The sequence below is a fragment of the Eschscholzia californica genome, unplaced genomic scaffold (genome assembly GCF_041429995.1).
Source record: "Eschscholzia californica isolate CP2 unplaced genomic scaffold, dmEscCali1.0.p SCAF_1, whole genome shotgun sequence".
Taxonomy (NCBI): domain Eukaryota; kingdom Viridiplantae; phylum Streptophyta; class Magnoliopsida; order Ranunculales; family Papaveraceae; genus Eschscholzia; species Eschscholzia californica.
In genome coordinates this window covers 46,268,157-46,286,977 of record NW_028238198.1, presented here as the reverse complement: position 1 = coordinate 46,286,977, position 18,821 = coordinate 46,268,157, and the positions used below count along the sequence as shown (strand labels likewise).

The 18,821-nt window shown below is 37.8% G+C and overlaps 2 protein-coding genes across 2 annotated transcripts; both read left to right on the top strand.

Annotated features, from left to right (window-relative positions):
* The first annotated feature begins 6,503 nt into the window (after positions 1 to 6,503).
* Positions 6,504 to 9,129, top strand: LOC147567174 (uncharacterized). Its single transcript, XM_086653792.1, has 5 exons — positions 6,504 to 6,840; positions 6,966 to 7,036; positions 7,675 to 7,780; positions 8,447 to 8,579; positions 8,710 to 9,129. The coding sequence occupies exons 1-5, from the start codon at positions 6,770 to 6,772 to the stop codon at positions 8,872 to 8,874; spliced, it is 546 nt and encodes a 181-aa protein (XP_086509918.1). The 5' UTR covers positions 6,504 to 6,769; the 3' UTR covers positions 8,875 to 9,129.
* Positions 9,130 to 14,963: 5,834 nt separating this feature from the next.
* Positions 14,964 to 16,755, top strand: LOC147567173 (SNARE-like superfamily protein). Its single transcript, XM_086653791.1, has 2 exons — positions 14,964 to 15,073; positions 15,255 to 16,755. Exon 2 carries the CDS (start codon positions 15,611 to 15,613, stop codon positions 16,463 to 16,465), a length of 855 nt encoding a protein of 284 aa, XP_086509917.1. The 5' UTR covers positions 14,964 to 15,073; positions 15,255 to 15,610; the 3' UTR covers positions 16,466 to 16,755.
* The last annotated feature ends 2,066 nt before the right edge of the window (positions 16,756 to 18,821 follow it).

Genomic DNA, 18,821 nt, shown 5'->3' with positions numbered 1-18,821 from the left:
TATTCTTTGGAAAAACTAATTTCGTCGAATGGGTTTTACTCCACTGACTAATTATCAAGTTCTAAAACTTGATGAAATATAGATTCCATGATATTTTGGCTTCAACCCAAAATACAGAGTTGGTTTCCGTCTTTGCGCAGGTCTATGACTTTTATCTTCTATGGGTAAGATTTCAATCTTTTGAACTTGTTAGATAAGCTATTGTGACCTTAAGGGCTTACGAACAACACTTTCGAATACTCTCAACTTTTGAGATATATTTTTGTTTGAAAAAATTTCAACTACTTGAGAGTTCTCTGCGCAGGTCTATGACTTTTATCTTCTATGGGTAAGATTTCAATCTTCTTAACAGTTTGTTGCTTTTGGTCAAACTTATTCGACCTGTACTTTTTCCATGACTTTCTCATGACTCCTCTGATGGTCGAACTAATTCGACTCGTACTTTTCTCCAACTTATTCCTCTGATAATTAACGAAACACTAATTATTAAAAGAATACCATTGCTGATGTCGAAAATTGGCTCCCAGTTAAATCAGCATGAAAAAGGGAGTTGATGCATGACAACCTCCGTTATGATGGTATATCCTGTTTGGAGAGGAGAGATTCCTCTGTTCAGCTCTGCTTCTCTGCTCGTTTCTGCTCCTCTATTTTGCTCCTCTGCTCTGGCTCTGTTTCTCCGCTCCTCGCTCCTTGCTCCAGCTCCTGACTCCTTGCTCTAGCTCCCGGATCCTTGTTCATGTTCCTCTGTTCCCGAGGGGGGGGGGGAACCTGCAAAGGGTTCGAAAACCGCTCCGACGCTCAAGACAGTCAGGGTGCTCTTTGCAGTAAAAGAATGAATATTGATTGATCCTTTTGGGGGCGAGTTATGAGAACTCTGTTTTTGGGGGCGATCCTTCTTCGTATGAAGAGATCGTGATTTAGAGAGAGAGAATGTGTTTTTCCCTCTGGAGGTCGTGTCCTTTGAAGGACGATGTGGGGGGCCTTTTATCGGCGAAGGTAGGCCGACTGTGATTAGTGGTGGTGGTTAGGCGGCAGTCGTCAAACTGTAATAGAAGTTACCTCTTTTGCGTATCTAGGGTTTCTCTTCGAGTCTATCCCGAATCTTTGATAAGGGAAAGTTCCTAAGTTCAAGAATACTTCGTTGATATCTTGCCGGAGTGATAGACTCTAAAGGAGAAGTTTCTTCCTTTAGATACGTGGAGTCCAACCGGGCTTAAACACTTCAGATGTGAGGCCGACTGAGATCTTTGTAGAAAGTCTGGGATTAAGTTGTTAGGTCGCGCAGCGCTGATATCTCCCCAGTTCTGGGCGTAAGATATGGGTTGAACCTGTGGAGATCCCCCTTATTCCTTTAGAGATCCCAGGGCTGATCTATCCATGCCGGGGGCGTTTTGTGCAGAGCTGGATTCTTCTGGCCGACCTCCCAGTTAGGGGAATGTGTGGAGGACCATCAGGGGTTTTAGTTGTCCTACTGCCTTAAGCCGAGTTGTTCTAAAAGACTTCTGGTCCGATCTTTGACTCTTCGGACGTTAGTCAACATCTGGACATTTTATGCATCATCAACCATCATGAGCAACAACCACTTTGTTCTCTGATCAGTTGTGGAAAAGTCTAAATTTCTTTTTAAGAAAGTGCGTCAGACTAGCTAATTTTGTACCTTTGTAAAACCTTTTTACATAAGCTTAGCTTTTAGGCGGATTTGGTTTTGTGTAGGAAGTTGCGGTATAGACATAGTGTTTTTGGAGGACAGGGCTTTATCTATAGACTTCAACTTTATCCTTTTGGACTCTCCAATTTGGATAGGTTAGAAGTAACGATCAACCTCTGTGTTTGACTCAAGATTCTTTTTTCTTATCAATCGATTCATCGCTTTGTTTGAAAGAAAACGTTTTTCTTTCATGAAGCGTTCTTGATTGTTTTGGACACTTTGTCCTTATCCTTTTGTTTTATGAGCCATATGTACCTTATGATGTTAAATCATTCGATTCGGTGATGTGTCTCTTTTACAGTTATAATCAAGTTGGAATTTGTCGGTATAAATTGTTGATTCAGCACTTAGTAACATCTCAATATAGAAATAAAATTCTTTATTGACTCTCCATAATATTTAGTATAAAGATGATGTTCAACAAGAAAATTAAAATTAATCTAGACTAGTGCCTAAAGAAGACTTCGATCCCTTTCAGGATCCTTAGCAAGCTTGGCTTTTGCTCCCTCTTGGATCTTTTCTTCTTTAGCCGAATACTCCGTTCCCAGTCGCTCATGTTCATTCGTAATGATAAAAGCATTAAGTATGTCATACCATAGTGGGATATTACAGTATTTGTCAAATCAATAGTGTCATTGTTTATACCCGAATCGGAAATCACTATTCCGTTCTTTTTGTCCTCCAGGAACTTAGGGCAGTTTCTCTTCCAATGTCCTTTGCCATCGCAGTAGAAACATTTGGTGTCAGGAGGAGGACCTTTGTCCTTGGATTTAGCAACTTGTTTGCCTTTTCCTATGGACGTCGGTTTCTTCTTCTATTTTCTACCTTTCTTGAACCCTTAAAAACCTCTTTCTTATGTTTCACTATCGCTACATTCTGTTCGGATGTCTGAAGCGTCGCATGAAGTTCCTCCAATGTCTTGTCCTATCCAGTCATGTTGTAGTTCGTCTTAAATTGATTGAAACCACTATGGAGGGAATGAAGGATGGTATCAGTAGTCGATTCTTGACTATAAGGAAAACTCAGCTTTCCTAACTTGGCATTTAGCCTAACCATTTGTCGTACACGAGGACCTACTGGTTTTCCGTTCTCGAGGCACATGTTTAGTAATGTCCTGGAGATTTCAAACCTCTCCAATCTCGACCGCTTTTGGAACAAGTCCCTAAGTTGTTGAATCATGGTGTAGGTGTAGGTTTTGTATGTATATAATACACATAATCATCTAACTAATGTTGTAAGCGGAATCTCAATCATCATATGATTAACAGTAGTTATCGAGGATCATATGCATGAACAAATAATGACCTAGGAACTGAAAGAAGAATACCTGGATTCGCTTTCCCGAATAAGATTCCAATGACTTTATCCCGAAGAATATGAGAGCTTCAATTGTCGCTCCTCTACTTGAGACACCGAGTAAATAACTTGATCTCCCTTCTTTGTTGTCTACTAGAACTTCATTGAAGGATGACAAGAAGAACCATTCTTCTTTTGACTCCATAGATAGATTGAGAGCTTTTTCTCTAAAACCCCCTCTCTTCACTTAGCTGTATACTGTGAGAGAGATGAAGTTTTCTCATGAGAAAAATCCAACCCTTTTTATGAACTCTAATGACCCTTATATAGAGAAACCCTAATAGGAGTCTCACTCAAATTAGGTTTCAATAAGAGTCTCTAATGGGAGAAAAATCTAACCCATTTCGGTAAGATTTGGGTAGAACCGGGAGACAAACCGGACTTTCGTCGGAAAAACTGCCGCTCGGGTCAAGACCCAAAAAATCTCGGCCCGGAGTCCTTGGTCAACTCGGAATGGTCCGGGAGAAGCCTTGGTCAAGGACCAATAGGTTTGCCCGACCCAATGGCCTCGGTCTGGTCCAAGCATGGTTCGGCTCAAGGCCAACAGCTTGGGTCGCACCTAAGCACGGTCTGACCGAGACCAGACGCGTCTAGACATAGGCTAGACGCATCTGAGTCTCGGTCTGGGCTCGGACGCGTCCTGACCCTAGGCCAGGACGCTAGCCTATGGGCCAGACGTGTCCTAGACGTGTCTGGGCCAAGGCCGAGCCTTCTTGGACGTCTCGACCAAGACCGAGACGTCCCAGGCCGTCCCATACGCGTCAAGTGAAGTCCCATTGCGTCTCAGGCTAATTCCGAGACACACTAGGGTTTGCCTGGGCCGCGTCCGCGCCCTTAAACCCGAGACGCTACCGTCTCGGACAAGAAGTTTGAGACGGTCTCTGTCAGCAGATCGAGACGCATCCAAGACGCGTCCGACCAGAACTTTGGCAACTTCCATTTTTTTTCTTGTGCTTCCATAAGTTGTTGTTCCGTTGCTGTATAAACTTTTAAAAACCCCCAAATTTTGGTTTTAAACAACTTCTAAAATTGATAAAAACAACTCTTTTGAAAAACTTTTCAAAATCGAAATAGATCAAAATTGAACTTTTTGAAATCAACTTGAATAACTTTAAATCATATTCAAAACTAATCAACTTGAGATGCCTAAAACACTTTTAGACACAACTATCTATCTAAAGAAGCATATATTGGTCTAAAACTTTGGAAAAACTAGCTACGTGCAAGAGGCTCTGACGCCACTGTTGGATTATGGAGTCTCCTAATGTCGGTAGCAGGATCTCAGACATTTTATGTCTAACATTAGTATCCCCAGGATCTCATGCATAAGCTAATGATTATAACTAAGTTAACTAGTTTGAAGATTACCTTAATCGCTAGTTTTCCCTCAAACCTTTCCAATCGCTTTTGAGAAGAACAAGAACTCCAATTATAACTCATTTACTTGGGACACTGAGCAATCACCTTAATCTCCCACCTTGTTGTTAGCTAGAACTTCAATGGTGGTTAGATTGAAGAACACTTTTTCTTTGACTAGATAAATAGTATTGGGAATTATCTCTCTTTCTATCTCTACTTGATGTTGTAGAGCTAGAAAGCTTCTTGAGAATTTTCCACACCTTATTCAATTCTCAAGAGACATATATAGAACCCTAAGTTAAAGTACAACCCTAATTGGGTTTCCTAAAAATCCCTTTTGAATAAGGTTTAGGGAACAGTCAAAATAGCAACTAGTTGCTATTTTCTCCTTCCATCTCTCTTGGCCGACCACAACATGCCCCTCTTGGGAAGATCTGGCTGGCCCTTATAGGGGAACACGTCCAAGCATGGGTAGTCCTCTTTTGGGCTCAAAATATCCCTTTTGGTGCCCGACCCAAATTCTTCTTCTTTGGGTCTTTTGTACAATCTTTGCCTAAACTTATTTTAGGCCTTTTGGACATATCTATGGTTCTTACCCATTCATATATGTCTCATTCCTCTAGTCATATCTTCCGATCAAGTTGACACACTTTGTGTATCCCGATGTGGGATTCGGACGAAGTTAGTCGCGAATCGCTTCGTGATTCGACGATCCTAGTTTGTTTCTAGCTAAACACTACAACCCTAAATCATGCGGACTTGATGATCATGATCTCCTTCATCAATTGTCCTATCCGACAAATTGCTCGCATTGCAACTTTGGTCGAAGGACATCTCCTTCAACGTCCTACCACGATCCCAAAGGGATCTTCGCGCGTCCCTTAGATGGGTGCGACTTAACGCGATTCGTCCGATCTGGACATGCGGTACTTGCACCCCAAACCAACATTTCTTTATTGTTATTTGGTCCCTAACTTAACCAATGCTCGCCTAAACTCCAGACTTGAATATCTGATTCATCCGGAACTGGATTTGAGTGATTCTTGGCTCTAAACTTAAGAACTCGATGAGATGAACACAATGGCATGCTCCGTTTCTGAGTTTGACAATTCAAACAGATCCAAAATCGACTCTGATTCTAACAATACTTTGTTGGAAAAATGACAGACCATACAAGAATTTACCTAAAGTTATGGTCGTGGCTTTGAGGCATAAAAAAAATCTCGTAGGAATAAAAACTTAGTCAATCAAGATCGACTTAAATGACATCTTTATTTTCAACCCACGTATTAACTTGATTGAATTTTTCTAACTCTTTCTCATCACCTCCCCTCCCCCACCACAGTTCCGACCACCACCATGATTTTCGACCGCCGACCACCACCACAATTTTTGACCGCCGACCACCTCCTTCTCCTCAATCTCTCCCCTTTCTATCTCTTTCTCCTCCTCTCTTTATCGTTCTCTCTCTCTCTATCTCCATTTCTTTCTCTATCTTCTGTGTATTTCAATTAGGTAGGGCAAAGTTCAAAGTGTGGAGCTTACTTTCACATACCGCCCTAATCTAGGGGTCATGTTATGACAGAGGTTCAGGGTCCTAGGAGACTCATGTCTACTTCCCAAAAATCTCTTAAGTTAGAGTTAGCCTCAAGTAGAATAATCCTTTCGTGTCAACTTCTCTAATGGCCTTATAAAAGGCTCACTCGAACATTATATAGGGATCTGACACCTGTCGTTCATGTCAATCTCTAGGCTTATTGATAGATCAAAACTGACCAATATTTGACTCAACAACAATCACTTGTTCACTCTCCCTATCTCTCGATGTTTAACATTCCCTTCACATTTTTGCCGAAAACATACCGCAATCGGTTATCAACAACTAAAATTTCCTCTCTAGAGTGAATTTGAACGAAAATCATGGTCGTTTTCGACTTTCGAGCCGCCCACCAGGGCTGATTACTAATTAGTCTTAGGGGTTAAAGTCAAAATTCTACATCATTCAGTGTAAACTCCATTAAAAACTAGTATTAGGGGTTAAACACGAGACTCATAAGCCGTCGCGACAGTGTATTGTATCACCCACACCACAAGTCAGTGAACCAAACTCATACCGGTTGCTCATCCAAGTCCTGTGAACTGTCATTGCAGAAATCTCACTCACTCTCTCTCTTTCTCCGTAATTAACAAGAACTAATCCAGTGCTTTTAATTTCTATATAAACTTTCGAGGACGAAATAATTAATGTTAACTCGATCTATTACAGAATTCATGAAAATAGTTTCTTAAAAGAAACCCTAGTTTGATCATCAACTGAAACCCCAAAAACTGATTGATCGAGGAAAAATGAGGGTTCCTAAATTACTCCCCTGGCTCAACAAGAAGATTGTCGATCCTCTTCTTCAAATAATTCGAAGGTATTGCTTGTTCGGACTCATTTTACAACAATAATTGGTTCAATCTGTTCTTTTGTGATTAATGATTATAATTACTAACTTAGTTTCTGAAAAAAGATTGAATTTGTTTTTGTGTTTGTGGGTAGAGGAGCAGAGCCAAAGGAATTGGCATTTTCTGTGGCTCTTGGAATTACTTTGGGAATCTTTCCCATCTTTGGTTTGGATCTCTTTATTACTTTTTATTATTGATTCATTTCAAATGATAAGGATTACCCATTTCTATGAATAGTCAATTTAACTGTTTACTAGAAGAAAGTTAGCACAAATCATCTAGGTTTGAATCTAGAAATGTTGGTTCTTCCCAAAATTTTGGAAGGGTTATGGACATAATCTACTGCTTTTCTGTGTACTATGTAGTAACAAGCTTAACAACATTGTAACTGGTCTTGATTCATAGATGATAATCGTCTACTTGGTTTTGCCCTCCATGAATCCATAGTTCTGAAACTCAACTTTCAAAGTTACAACTTATAAACCTAAGTTATATAACATTGTTGGGAGTGCCTTTGTTGGTATTCAGCTCGAGCAGTGGGTTTTGGACACAGTGAGTAGGGAAACAACGCACAACACGGGTGTATATATATATATATATACGTATATGAAGTCTCGTGTTATTATGTGGAAGTACCCATTGAATCTCCATATTTCCACAAGTGTTGGACATGTGGGCCCGTATGTCAACACGCTGAAAACTACGAGAAACCAACTGATATGGAATGCTTATATTACATAGTATATTAGTATATTCATCTATACCTTATGGTAGTGAATTTGAGGTGGTGATTGCTTTATCAGGAGTTACCGTGTTTCTCTGTGGGATGGCTATTGCATTGCTTCGATCTCGTTGCCATGCTCCAAGTGTTATGCTCGCTAATTTTGTTTCGGCTCCAATAGAGTTGAGGTAATTTATCACAGTCAAAGTTCTAGTTCTACTTATTAGAGAAACAAGTTCATATTGTCATCGAAAAAGAGAAAAACAAAATGTTTATGAAATGCCACCTCTATTTAGCATCTCATGTTACTAGGCTGTACAAGACGGGAAAATGCTTTTAAATTGTCATGTTGAATTAAAATTTTGAGTTCATATTAATTAGTTTTGTTGCTTACTTTTAGTTCCTTCATCTGAAAACTATAACGTAATTTAGTCTAGATGAAAGGACCCCTATATGGGTACGATTTCAAAATAGTGAGTGGTACCTTTTCAAATCCAAAATCAAATTGGATTTGTTAAATATGTTGTTGATAATGTGTGTGTGTGTGTGTGTGTGTGTGTGTGTGTGTGTGTGTGTGTGTGTGTGTGTATGTGTGTGAGAGAGAGAGAGAGGACATATGAAAATGTGGGTTTAGAATGTTACGAAGATAAAGTTGGACCACAAATGCGTAAATGGGCAGTACTCAAGAATTGAGCATTTGTTTGATGTTTCAGTTCACTCTTGAGAGTATATTGGTTACCATGTGAGCTTATGAGCAAGTGCGCTTTGTATGACACGAAATATCTAACTTATTAATGTAATGGACATAAAAGCTTTTATGTTTACTATAATTATTCGTTGTTATTTCTTTGTAGTCTTGTGGTTCCCTTTCTGAGGTTAGGTGAACTCATTTCTGGAGGTTCTCATTTCCCACTAACCTCTGATGCATTGAAGAAGGTGTTAACCGGTCAAGCTTCTCGAGAAGTCCTACTTAGCGTTCTACATGCGGTACCTCTCTCTCTCTATCACACACACACACACGCACACGCACGCACACACAAACACGCCCACACACACACACACACACACACACACACACACTCATAAATTTCAGACTGAATCCTTGTGATTGTGGCAGTTGCTAGGGTGGCTCGTGGCTTCACCTTTCATCTTCGCTACACTCTATGTTGTGCTTCTGCCATGTTTCAAGCTTTTGATTCAGAAGTTCAGTCCTCGTCCTTCAAGCCCAAAGATCCCGTTACATTCTCTTACAGATGCAAAGCTCAAAGTAAGGGCTGTCTGACTACAGATGCCATAAAAGTGATCCTCAGGGTCTAACGTACCCCAACTAAATCTTGTATAAATCACCAAACCTTGTCAACTTTGTCTATGTTATTTCAATGAAGAATGGCTTGCCCATAAAAGCCAAACGTAACAATGCAAATTAGCTTCTTTGTTTTTTGAGAAGTGGCAAAACATGTAAGGAAATTTGTATTTGCTAGTTTATAGAACTTCTTTGGCAGAGATGGTGAAATTATAGCTATAGTTTTTCTATCCATTCTTAGTTCTTTTAGTCATTACATTTCATACATCTGGCAGTTATAGTTGTTCGTTTATAATTTGCGAGGTTACTTGAGCTGTTTTAAGTAGTATATTGTTTTAAAAGGAAAAAAATTCTTGAAGGATGTATACATCATTTACATCACATATTCACATGACATGGGTACATTGTGAAGATGGTATAAACATTACAGAGATCCAAGTATCCAACTTTACATGGTAAGGTAGGTAACTTGCAGCTACTAGATATTTATCCTCCCACATCTTAAATTGCAGAGGAGATGCACATCCATTGGGATGATGATACTGGAAAACAATATATTGTCATTAGCTAATGTTACTACTGGAACTATGGCAGTTGTCCACCAATGTCTGGGGCTTTAGTTGTTGAGGTATGAAATGCCTTCCACCATCTGAGGCATTGGTTGGCGATATATCAAATGTCATTCAATATCTAGAATATTGGTTTGAGGTGTTGGAAATGATTCCCAGTAAGCAGGCCTTCGTTTGGGACACTTCAAATGTCCTTTAATGCCCGGGCCATTGGTTTGAGACACTAGATCACAAATATTTGAAGAAATTTTATTTCCATGGACATATGAATACATTTTAGTATGTTATTTAGAGTAAACTTTGAGAGATCTTTGAGAGAATGTGCCAAAATGTGGAAGATATTTGTGACATTTTGATTAAGGGGGATAATAAAAGTAATTACTAATAATGATAATAGTAATAACAAGAGGAAACTTGTCCTCCAATGTTTAATGGACTGGTTGGCGATATATCAAATGTCGTTCAATGTCTCGAGTATTGGTTTGAAGTGTTTCAAACAATTCCTAATCTAAGCCATTTGTTGGGGACACTTCAAATGTCCTTTAGTGTTTGGGGTCAGGTTTAAGACACTTGATCACTAACATTTGAAGAAAATTTAGTTTCATGAACATTTTAATAAGAAAGAATGTGGTCCAAAATATGGAATACATTTGTGACATTTTGACCAAGGGAGATATTAAAAGTAATTACAAATAATTATAAGGGTTTTTTTTTAGTATATGTCCCCAATTTATTTAGTTATATTAGGACTATACCCCTAAAAACAATTTCGTTTAGGCGTTAACTCCCAAAGTCCATTTTCCCGTCAAATAGCCGTTATGTGAGGGGCGTGCAAGTCACATGCTCGATCTCAGACCAATATCCCCGTCTGAATCCCACGGTTAGAAACATTTTTAGTATATGACCCCCATTTATTTAGCTTTATTAGGACTATACCCCTAAAACATTTTCGTTTAGGCGTTAACCCTCAAAGCCCATTTTTCCGTCAAATGGCCGTTATGTGAGGGGTGCGCGAGTCACATGCTCGATGTCAGACCAAAATATCCCCGTCTGAATCCCACGGTTAGAAACATTTTTAGTATAAGACTCCAATTTATTTAGCTATATTGGGACTACACCCCCGACCAAAATACCATTTGGAGCTTCACAACCACCTATTTCTCAAGTATCTTCTTCCTCTCAGCCATCAACTTAACAACCTGTAGTAAATAAGGAAGATTACCTAACCTACTTTGGAAGGTAAGTAACATGATGAAGGGTCTTAATTTAATCCCCCTTTTTTGTAGTTGTTGGTGTTGGGTTATGGTGTCTCCTAATGTTGTTTGCGGAATCTTAGACATCTAATATGTCTAACACTAGGTTGCCAGAGTACCCATTAATGAGTTTGACCTGACCGTCCCAATCACCCTAGCCGGTCATCACATGGCCAACTTATTGCTCCTGGTCGGCCATCACATGACCGACTCTTTAGCCTTTCCGGGCCTCCCTTTCTGACCCGATTTTATTTATCTTTTTGGGCCTTTCAGACTGGATCTAATCCATTTATTGTCAAGGTCCCACTAGTCAATTCTCTCCGTTCAAGCCACCACTCTCTGTGTAACTCATTGTAAGATCCGGTCTAGGTTAGCCGCAGATTACCCAAGTGATTACGATCCCTAATTCGACTGGACTAGATGATCTCCGTATAAGGTCATTGTTATCCTATCCGTCAAATTGCACGCATTGCCATCTTGGTCGAAGGATATTCCTTCACACCGAAAAGACATATCCTTCAGTTAGAATATCATTCCCAGATTGCCCTTCACCCCTTCCAACGGTCATAACTCATCCTTTATAAAACTCAAACCCAAGACATGTCATTCACTTTCATTTGGAAATCTTTGGATATGTTGGAAAGCAGAAGCAAGTGTTAGTCGACCGATTCCTGTCGTGACATATAAAACGCGTGTATAAAATCCATCACGTTCTTGGATGGGCTAAACACATGACCAATACGTCTAGTTGGTTTCCTCCCAAAGTAGGTTAGACAACCTTCCCTATGTATTGCAGATTGTGAAGTTGATGGTTGAGAGGAAGAAGATACTTGAAAAATAGGTGGTTGTGAAGCTCCAAATGGTATTTTGGTTTGGGTGTGGTCCTAATATAGCTAAATAAATGGAGGTCATATACTAAAAATGTTTGTAACCGTGGGATTTGGGCGGGGGTATTTTGTTCAGAGATCGAGCATGTGACCCGCACGCCCCTCACATAACGGCTATTTGACGGAAAAATGGGTTTTGGGGGTTAGCCTAAACGAAAATGTTTTTAGGGGTGTAGTCCTAATATAGCTAAATAAATGGAAGTCATATACTAAAAAACCCTAACAAATAATAATAATAATAATAATAATAATAATAATAATAATAATAATAATAATAATAATAACAACATCCACTAGATGTACATTAATGTCCAACAAGTTATTTTAAAAAGTGAAAATAGATTGTTTCAAATAATAACATAATGTAAATAACATCCTTTTTTTAATAAAAGATATTGTATAGAAGCTCTTCTCAAAATTTAAAATTAGCCCTTTTTAGAAATAAGATAATTTATTTTAAAAAAAAAATAACTGTGTTTCTTAGAAATAAAATATTTAATGTAAGAAGATGAATTGCAAGGGTTAAAAAAGAAATTGAAATTTTATTTCTCAATAAAATAATTCATTTAGAGTATCCAGAATATATCAATAATAAATATGGAAAATCGGGTGACTGTTTGATTGATACAATTGTTCGTCCCTGGGCCACGGGATATACCCTAGTATCAGTAAAAACATCTTATTGCTTATGTTAAGATAATAACAATATTATAATAAAAATATTCGCTAATTGTACATTAATGTCAACATATGTCTATGAAAGTCTCCTAATAATTATTGAATTATCAATAAAATTAATTAATTTATATGATGGGATTATAATAATATTATGACGAATATACATAGTTGTCTTTCAATGCCACAACAGTCCACAAAAGTTTGTAAATGGTTTTGAAATATTACAGTAAGATATATAATTTCATTTAATAAATATGATAATAATTATAAATTAAATAACCTGAAAAATGTCTGATACTCATACTCATTTTGTGGATTAATGTCTTGAAGAAAACAAATCATTTTGTCTATAGACTCAATGTTTCCAACAGTATCCACACGTCATTTTGTTTATAAACTCAATGTCTTAAAATGTTTACATGGCATTTAATCTGCATATGCAATATCTTGAATTATCTATCTGCATTGTATATGTAAAGTTGAGAGAGAGAGAGAGAGAGAGAATGGTGGTCGAAGGTGGTAGAAGAAGGAGAACAAATATTCGGAGGAAAAAAAATTAAAAGTTGTCAGCAATTGTTGTTTGTCAAATATTCATTACCCTATGACAAAGAATATTTGGTTCTACTTCAATATTATTTCAGAGAATATAAAATCTATAACAGATTGGATATTTTCATGGCAAGATTCCTCACAAAATAGCACCACTCCAAATGGTACTCATTTTGCAACGATTTTATGAAACATTTGGAAAATGAGATGCGATAGCTGCTTCCAAAATATCACCACAGAGACTAAAACAGTCATCAACATTCTCATAAAAAAAAAAACAGTCATCAACAATATAAAAAGTTTTCCGGAAAAATCGATCGTTAAGGTTAACACTAATTCTTCCAAGACAGCTAAATGGCAACCGCCAGTAGATCCTTATATCAAAATAAATGTTGACGTCTCATTTATCTCCGTAGAAGAGAATATTGGAATTGGTCTTATAGTACACAATGCGGACTCCAAATTTCTTGAAGCTTTTGCGACCAATGCTAGAGCGAGGAATAGCGAAGAGGGTGAAGCTCTAGCCATTTTACAAGGTCTCTACTGGGCTGAAGAGCATAATCATAGATGCATCATTATCGAAAGCGATGATATCAACCTTATCAACCATATCCAAGATCATCGTCATACAATACATTGGCACTCTCAAGTTCACGTCAAAAAAATCCGAGAAGTTAAAAGCAGGCTTGAAAGGGTTCAATTCAGCTACACCAATAGAAAGTTGAATGACCAAGCAGACAAGCTATCTAAATGGGCTCGAAAGAAGAATAGATCTGAGTGTTGGAAGAATGTTCCATCTTTTTTTAATTAATAAGTATTGTAATAGTTTTCTCTCTTAATTAATGAAAGTTTCAACAAAAAAAACTACCATCATGGAAGTAGAAAAAAAGTGGTAGCAGCCTAGCGGGATTGGAAAAAAACCCAAAAAAAGTTGACTCAAAATTGCTTCCCTAAAACAATTAGAAAATAAAGACGTCTGAGGGTAATGAGAAAGGAAACCGACACATGAACCCTAATCCTACATGCAAGTTGTAGCCGAGCAGTAGAAAACTAGCAGTGACAAAATCTCAACTAAAATCATGTCATAGACCAGATAAATCTAGCAGCCCGTGACTCGGGAGGTATAATGAAAATCTGAATTCAACTGCTTTCTTTTGAGTGAAGCTCTCGACCAATCTCGTCTGGCTGGCTTAGGGGTGGGAATTTTGCCCATGAGCCCGAACCCGCCCATGGGCACCCGAGCCCAACGAGGACCGTGGACGCCCGCGCCCGTCTCGGGCACAACCCGCCCAGCCCGCCAAGTTTTAGTGGGTGGGCATGGGTTAAAACCTCTACCCACGCACCCGCCCATGCCCGCAACCACTTAACCTCACCCAATGATAACCAACCAAATTACATCAACTTTATGAGTTGATGAAGCACAACAGTCCATGTTGCTAGGCTTAGTTGAGATGGTAAACAATATGTTTAAGGGCAATCACATGAACCCAATGCATTGCTTTGCAATGGCCAAGAGAATTCCTAGTAAAACACTGAAGTAGTCTTTAGCTTCGAGGGAACAAAGAGTGAGATAAGTTTATATTATATCTTATGAGAATTCTTCATTAGTTTTCAATGTGAGATTAAATTCCTAAAAGGAACAACACAAATAACGTCTAATTTTAATCCCACATTGTCTTTTTAGAATCAGGAAAGGCGTTTGGAGATTTTATAAAAGGAGAGGAAAAAGTGATTTTTTTCAAGTCATTAAATTACCCGCTACCCGCCCGCCCATACCCGAATTACCCGAGCTTCTTAATGGGCTTGGGCGGGTAATGGACAAGGCGAATTTCAAAATTGCCCGCCCGATTAACCCGCTTACCCTAATAGCCATTGAAGTTTTGCACCCGACCCGCCCGACCCGATGCTTCAAGTGCCCATGGACGCCCATACCCGCCCAATTCCCACCCCTATCTGGCTAATGTGGATCCCAATTCAAACACCTCTTTATCCCATTAAAAAAAGAAAGCAAAAACAAACACACCCTTAAGCCACGTACAGAAAACCAGCGTCAATCCATTAAATATTGAGGGTATAAACGTAATATCAGTATTACCATTTCAGAGTTCTTGTTAATTTCTGAAGCATTGAACTTTTTTTACTTGAATAGAGAGAGAGAGAGAGAGAGTCAAGGAGATATCTAATCGGTTTTCTATAGACTCTTTCAGACTAGAAACGAAGGAGTTATCATCATCATCATCAGGTACTTCCTTTTTCAAGATTTTTATCTTGATTAGGGTTTTCTTTTCTTGGTTTGAGTTGTTACAAATTTTAACTTTTTTTTTTCTTTGTTGAACTATAAACTGTTAGTTGAGAATGAATTTGTTAATAGAAAATAGGAAATTTTCTTATAGTTTGTGGGTGATGTTTTGTTTTTGTTACAGATTGTGAAACCCTAAAAAAAGAAGAATTTAGTGAGGTTCTTTTAGGTTATTGAAACCCTAGTCAAGAGGAATAAGATGATATATTGTTGTGATGAGATCAAAGAAATATGATTGATGTTATTCTTGATTTCGAGTATCTTGCTTTTGAATTTTGTTGGCATCTTTTATTGGTTTTCGATACCATTACAGACGGAGTAATTGAAGTTTGTCAAATTTTTAGCTTTCTGATTGAAGAACTTGTTAGGAGTATCTCCTCTCAGATCTTCATAGTCTAGAAGTTATTGTTATATTGGGGGAGAACGAAGAATCATTGATTTGTGGAGGTAATTAGTTTCTGAAATTAGGGTTTTGGAACAATGACTTCGATACGGAATATTGTTTATTATTGTTGTGTCTCGAAGGGGAGTCGAGTTCTCTACTCTTATAGCTGTGGTGATAGTGTAGTTGAAAACTTGGCTGCTATGTGCTTGGAAAGAACTCCTTCCTTCCACACTTGGTATTTTCAGACTATTCGGAAAAAAACATTTGGGTTTCTCATGGAGGATGGGTATGTTTATTTCACAGTTGTAGACGAGGGTCATGAAAGTCAAGGGGTCCGTCAATTCTTACAACACTTTAAGGATGAATTTGAGAAGGTAATAAGGAACACGAGAAAAGGTTCGAGGGGAAATATTTCAATTTCAGATTCAATTTGTCTCGAAGAACAAATGTCGCCCGTTATTATTCGCTTGATATCCTCATTGGAGCATTTATCACACTCACGAGGTACTAACTTGATCGGCGAGTCTCTGTCATCACAACGACATCCAAGCCCATTTCCATCACTAGAGGGTACTTCGAATAGCCAAGTCGAAGCACCCTCATCTACTAAGATGCCACTACTAGGAAAGCTTAGTAAGCAAGAGAAGAAGAAGATGAAGGAAAGAGTAGTCGATGTCCATAATAGTTCCGAGGGACACCATCGGTCTACAGAGAGAGGGATCAAGATTGATGTGGAAGCTAATGAGTTGCATAACCAAGGAATGGGGATGTCAGGAGTTTCACTGCAAAAGAGTTCAAGTTCTTCAAGGATGAAAACAAATCGGGAACATGCTCGTAGGATGTGGTGGCGCTCAGTTCGAATAATTCTTGCTATTGATTTGCTTGTGTGCTTGGTCCTTTTTGGGATCTGGTTAGGGATTTGTCGCGGTCTTAGCTGCATTTCACATTAGATGTGCTTCGACTTTCAAACTCTAGAACTCAATCAAGAACCCAAACCAGATTCAGGCTCCAAATGTTCATCTTCCGGTGACTTGCTTCTTCTAGGACTGGAAGCGCATATTTGAGGGTATGATATCTTACTGGGATAGTCTTTTTATTTTACAATATATCTTTGTATAGACTGTCATAGATTCTATACATATTTATGCGTTCAGATTGCGTATCATAGCTATGGATGCATTTGTTCGAATGAATTACATAAATAGTGTGATTATTTGATAGCTTTTACTTGTTGCATCCACATTCGATGTGCTCTTTGATCTATTTATCCTCCATCGTTTTTTTCCTTATAAAGGTATGTTGTTTCGTAATACATGCCACTATATGCAAATCCACATATGCGTGAAATATATAGAAGATGATGCCTCTCTGTCTTGTCTCCGTAACATGAACCTGTCTATCTTCATCTAGTGTGGATAATTGCTAACAAAATCTTCAAGTGTGGACTTCAATTCAACTTGAGCTTCCTTAAAAAAAGATTTCTTGTGTGTTTGCACAACATTTACAGGCGGTGAAACTTGACATGACGAATTTTAGATAAGGTTTCTGAATAGAACCATATGCCACTCTTGTTTAGGTAGATCTCATGTGACCCTAACAAAAGGGATAGAGAACTAAGTTAGCACACCACTGGCTGTCATGCTATAACTTATAAAAAGAATAGAACAATATGAATATTAATCGTTGGTCTGAGTGTCTGACAAATAGTACAGATAGATAGAAGCGGCCTGTGTTTTGAGGGAGAGAAATCACATGCAAAAAAAATTTAGGGTTATCTTTTTGTTACAAACAAGATTGAACGGCGAAATGCTGTAAATAACTGTGTAAACTATAATCTTAAACAGCTGGTCAGATAAAACGAGCTTAGGTTGTTGTTGAGAGGAATCATGGGATTTGATTTGCTTCCAATTATTCAAAAGAACTCCTCGGATTTTTTTACATAGGGTTCAATTAGGATTCATATCGATTTTTGATCTGATTGAATATATAAGATTTTGACACTAATATGTGATGTTGTCGGCAACTTTAAGTGGAGTCTGATATCAGGTAATATGGTACGTGTAATCACAATAATTTACTATATGGTTTGGCAAGGAGCAGGATTGACAAAGATTGATTGTAATAGATTAATTGATCGATGATTTTAAAAGAAGAGAATCACAAACTCACACCTTATGGGGATGAGATTCATGAATCATGATGCATTTCCACATATGCAACAAATAGCGCAAAACATAGGTTTCCCAGCATCAAAATCTCAGTATGTATTAGCCGTTCAAAATGAAATGTCAAAAACTTCAATCTCAAAATAGGAACTTGTCAGGATGGAGAACATTTCAAAGACGGTAGTTGAATATTTCAAGCCAGATGTGATAAAATGCTTGTTCGCTTTCCTTTTCAAGAATTTTTCAAAAACTGTAGTTGAATATTTCAAGCCAGATGTGACAAAATTCTTGTTTGCTTTTCTATTGAAGAACTTCACGAGGCAAGATATTTTTTTAAGCAAATATCACTAGATTCAAATCTTTATTTTGTTCAGATTTTTCCACAACTTCAACAATTCGAAAATCAGGTTAAAAGTCAAGAATTGATGTAGGGTCCGACTGAAAATTGTACTAAACAAACTTTTTCGTATCAAATGTCTACTGAACACTTTTAAATAGAATTTTTGAGTCTAAGGTCCAAATATACGGGGGGTTTAGTCATATAGCTCATAAATCAATAAATAGCATAAGACCAAAATAAAAGTGTACTTTTTGGTGGACTCCATGCCTCAGTCCTTTATTTTCTCTCATTATTGCCCTTTTATAAATATAACTTAGAGTAAACCAAAGGTTTCTTGGGGTAAACTTAAAAAATATATTATTTCCATAAATTTATGGTCAAAATTTATTTTTAAAATTTGTAGTTGTCAAGACAAACATACCAAATCAGTCGTTCTTGTCTTAAAAACGAGATTCCTTTCTCTATCTCTTTCTCTTTCTATGTTCTTACAACGTTTATATCTCTACAAACTAGTTTGTCTTGAAAATCATTATGAAAGTTATATATATTTTGGTTAAATTTTGATCCTTCTTAAAACATTTATTTAATTCTAAGAACATACTTAAGTGTAACATTTTTTATCACTTTTTCTTGTAAGAAGAGAAGTTGAATTTTCCACCACTGCATTCTTATTTTCATAAAAAACATAATGTAAACTGATATTTGTTTTGCTAACATTTTCACTATTTTTGTAACATTCTATTGATTCTATTAACGTAATATGTGTGACGTCATGAATAAGTTAGAGTAGGTGAATAAACG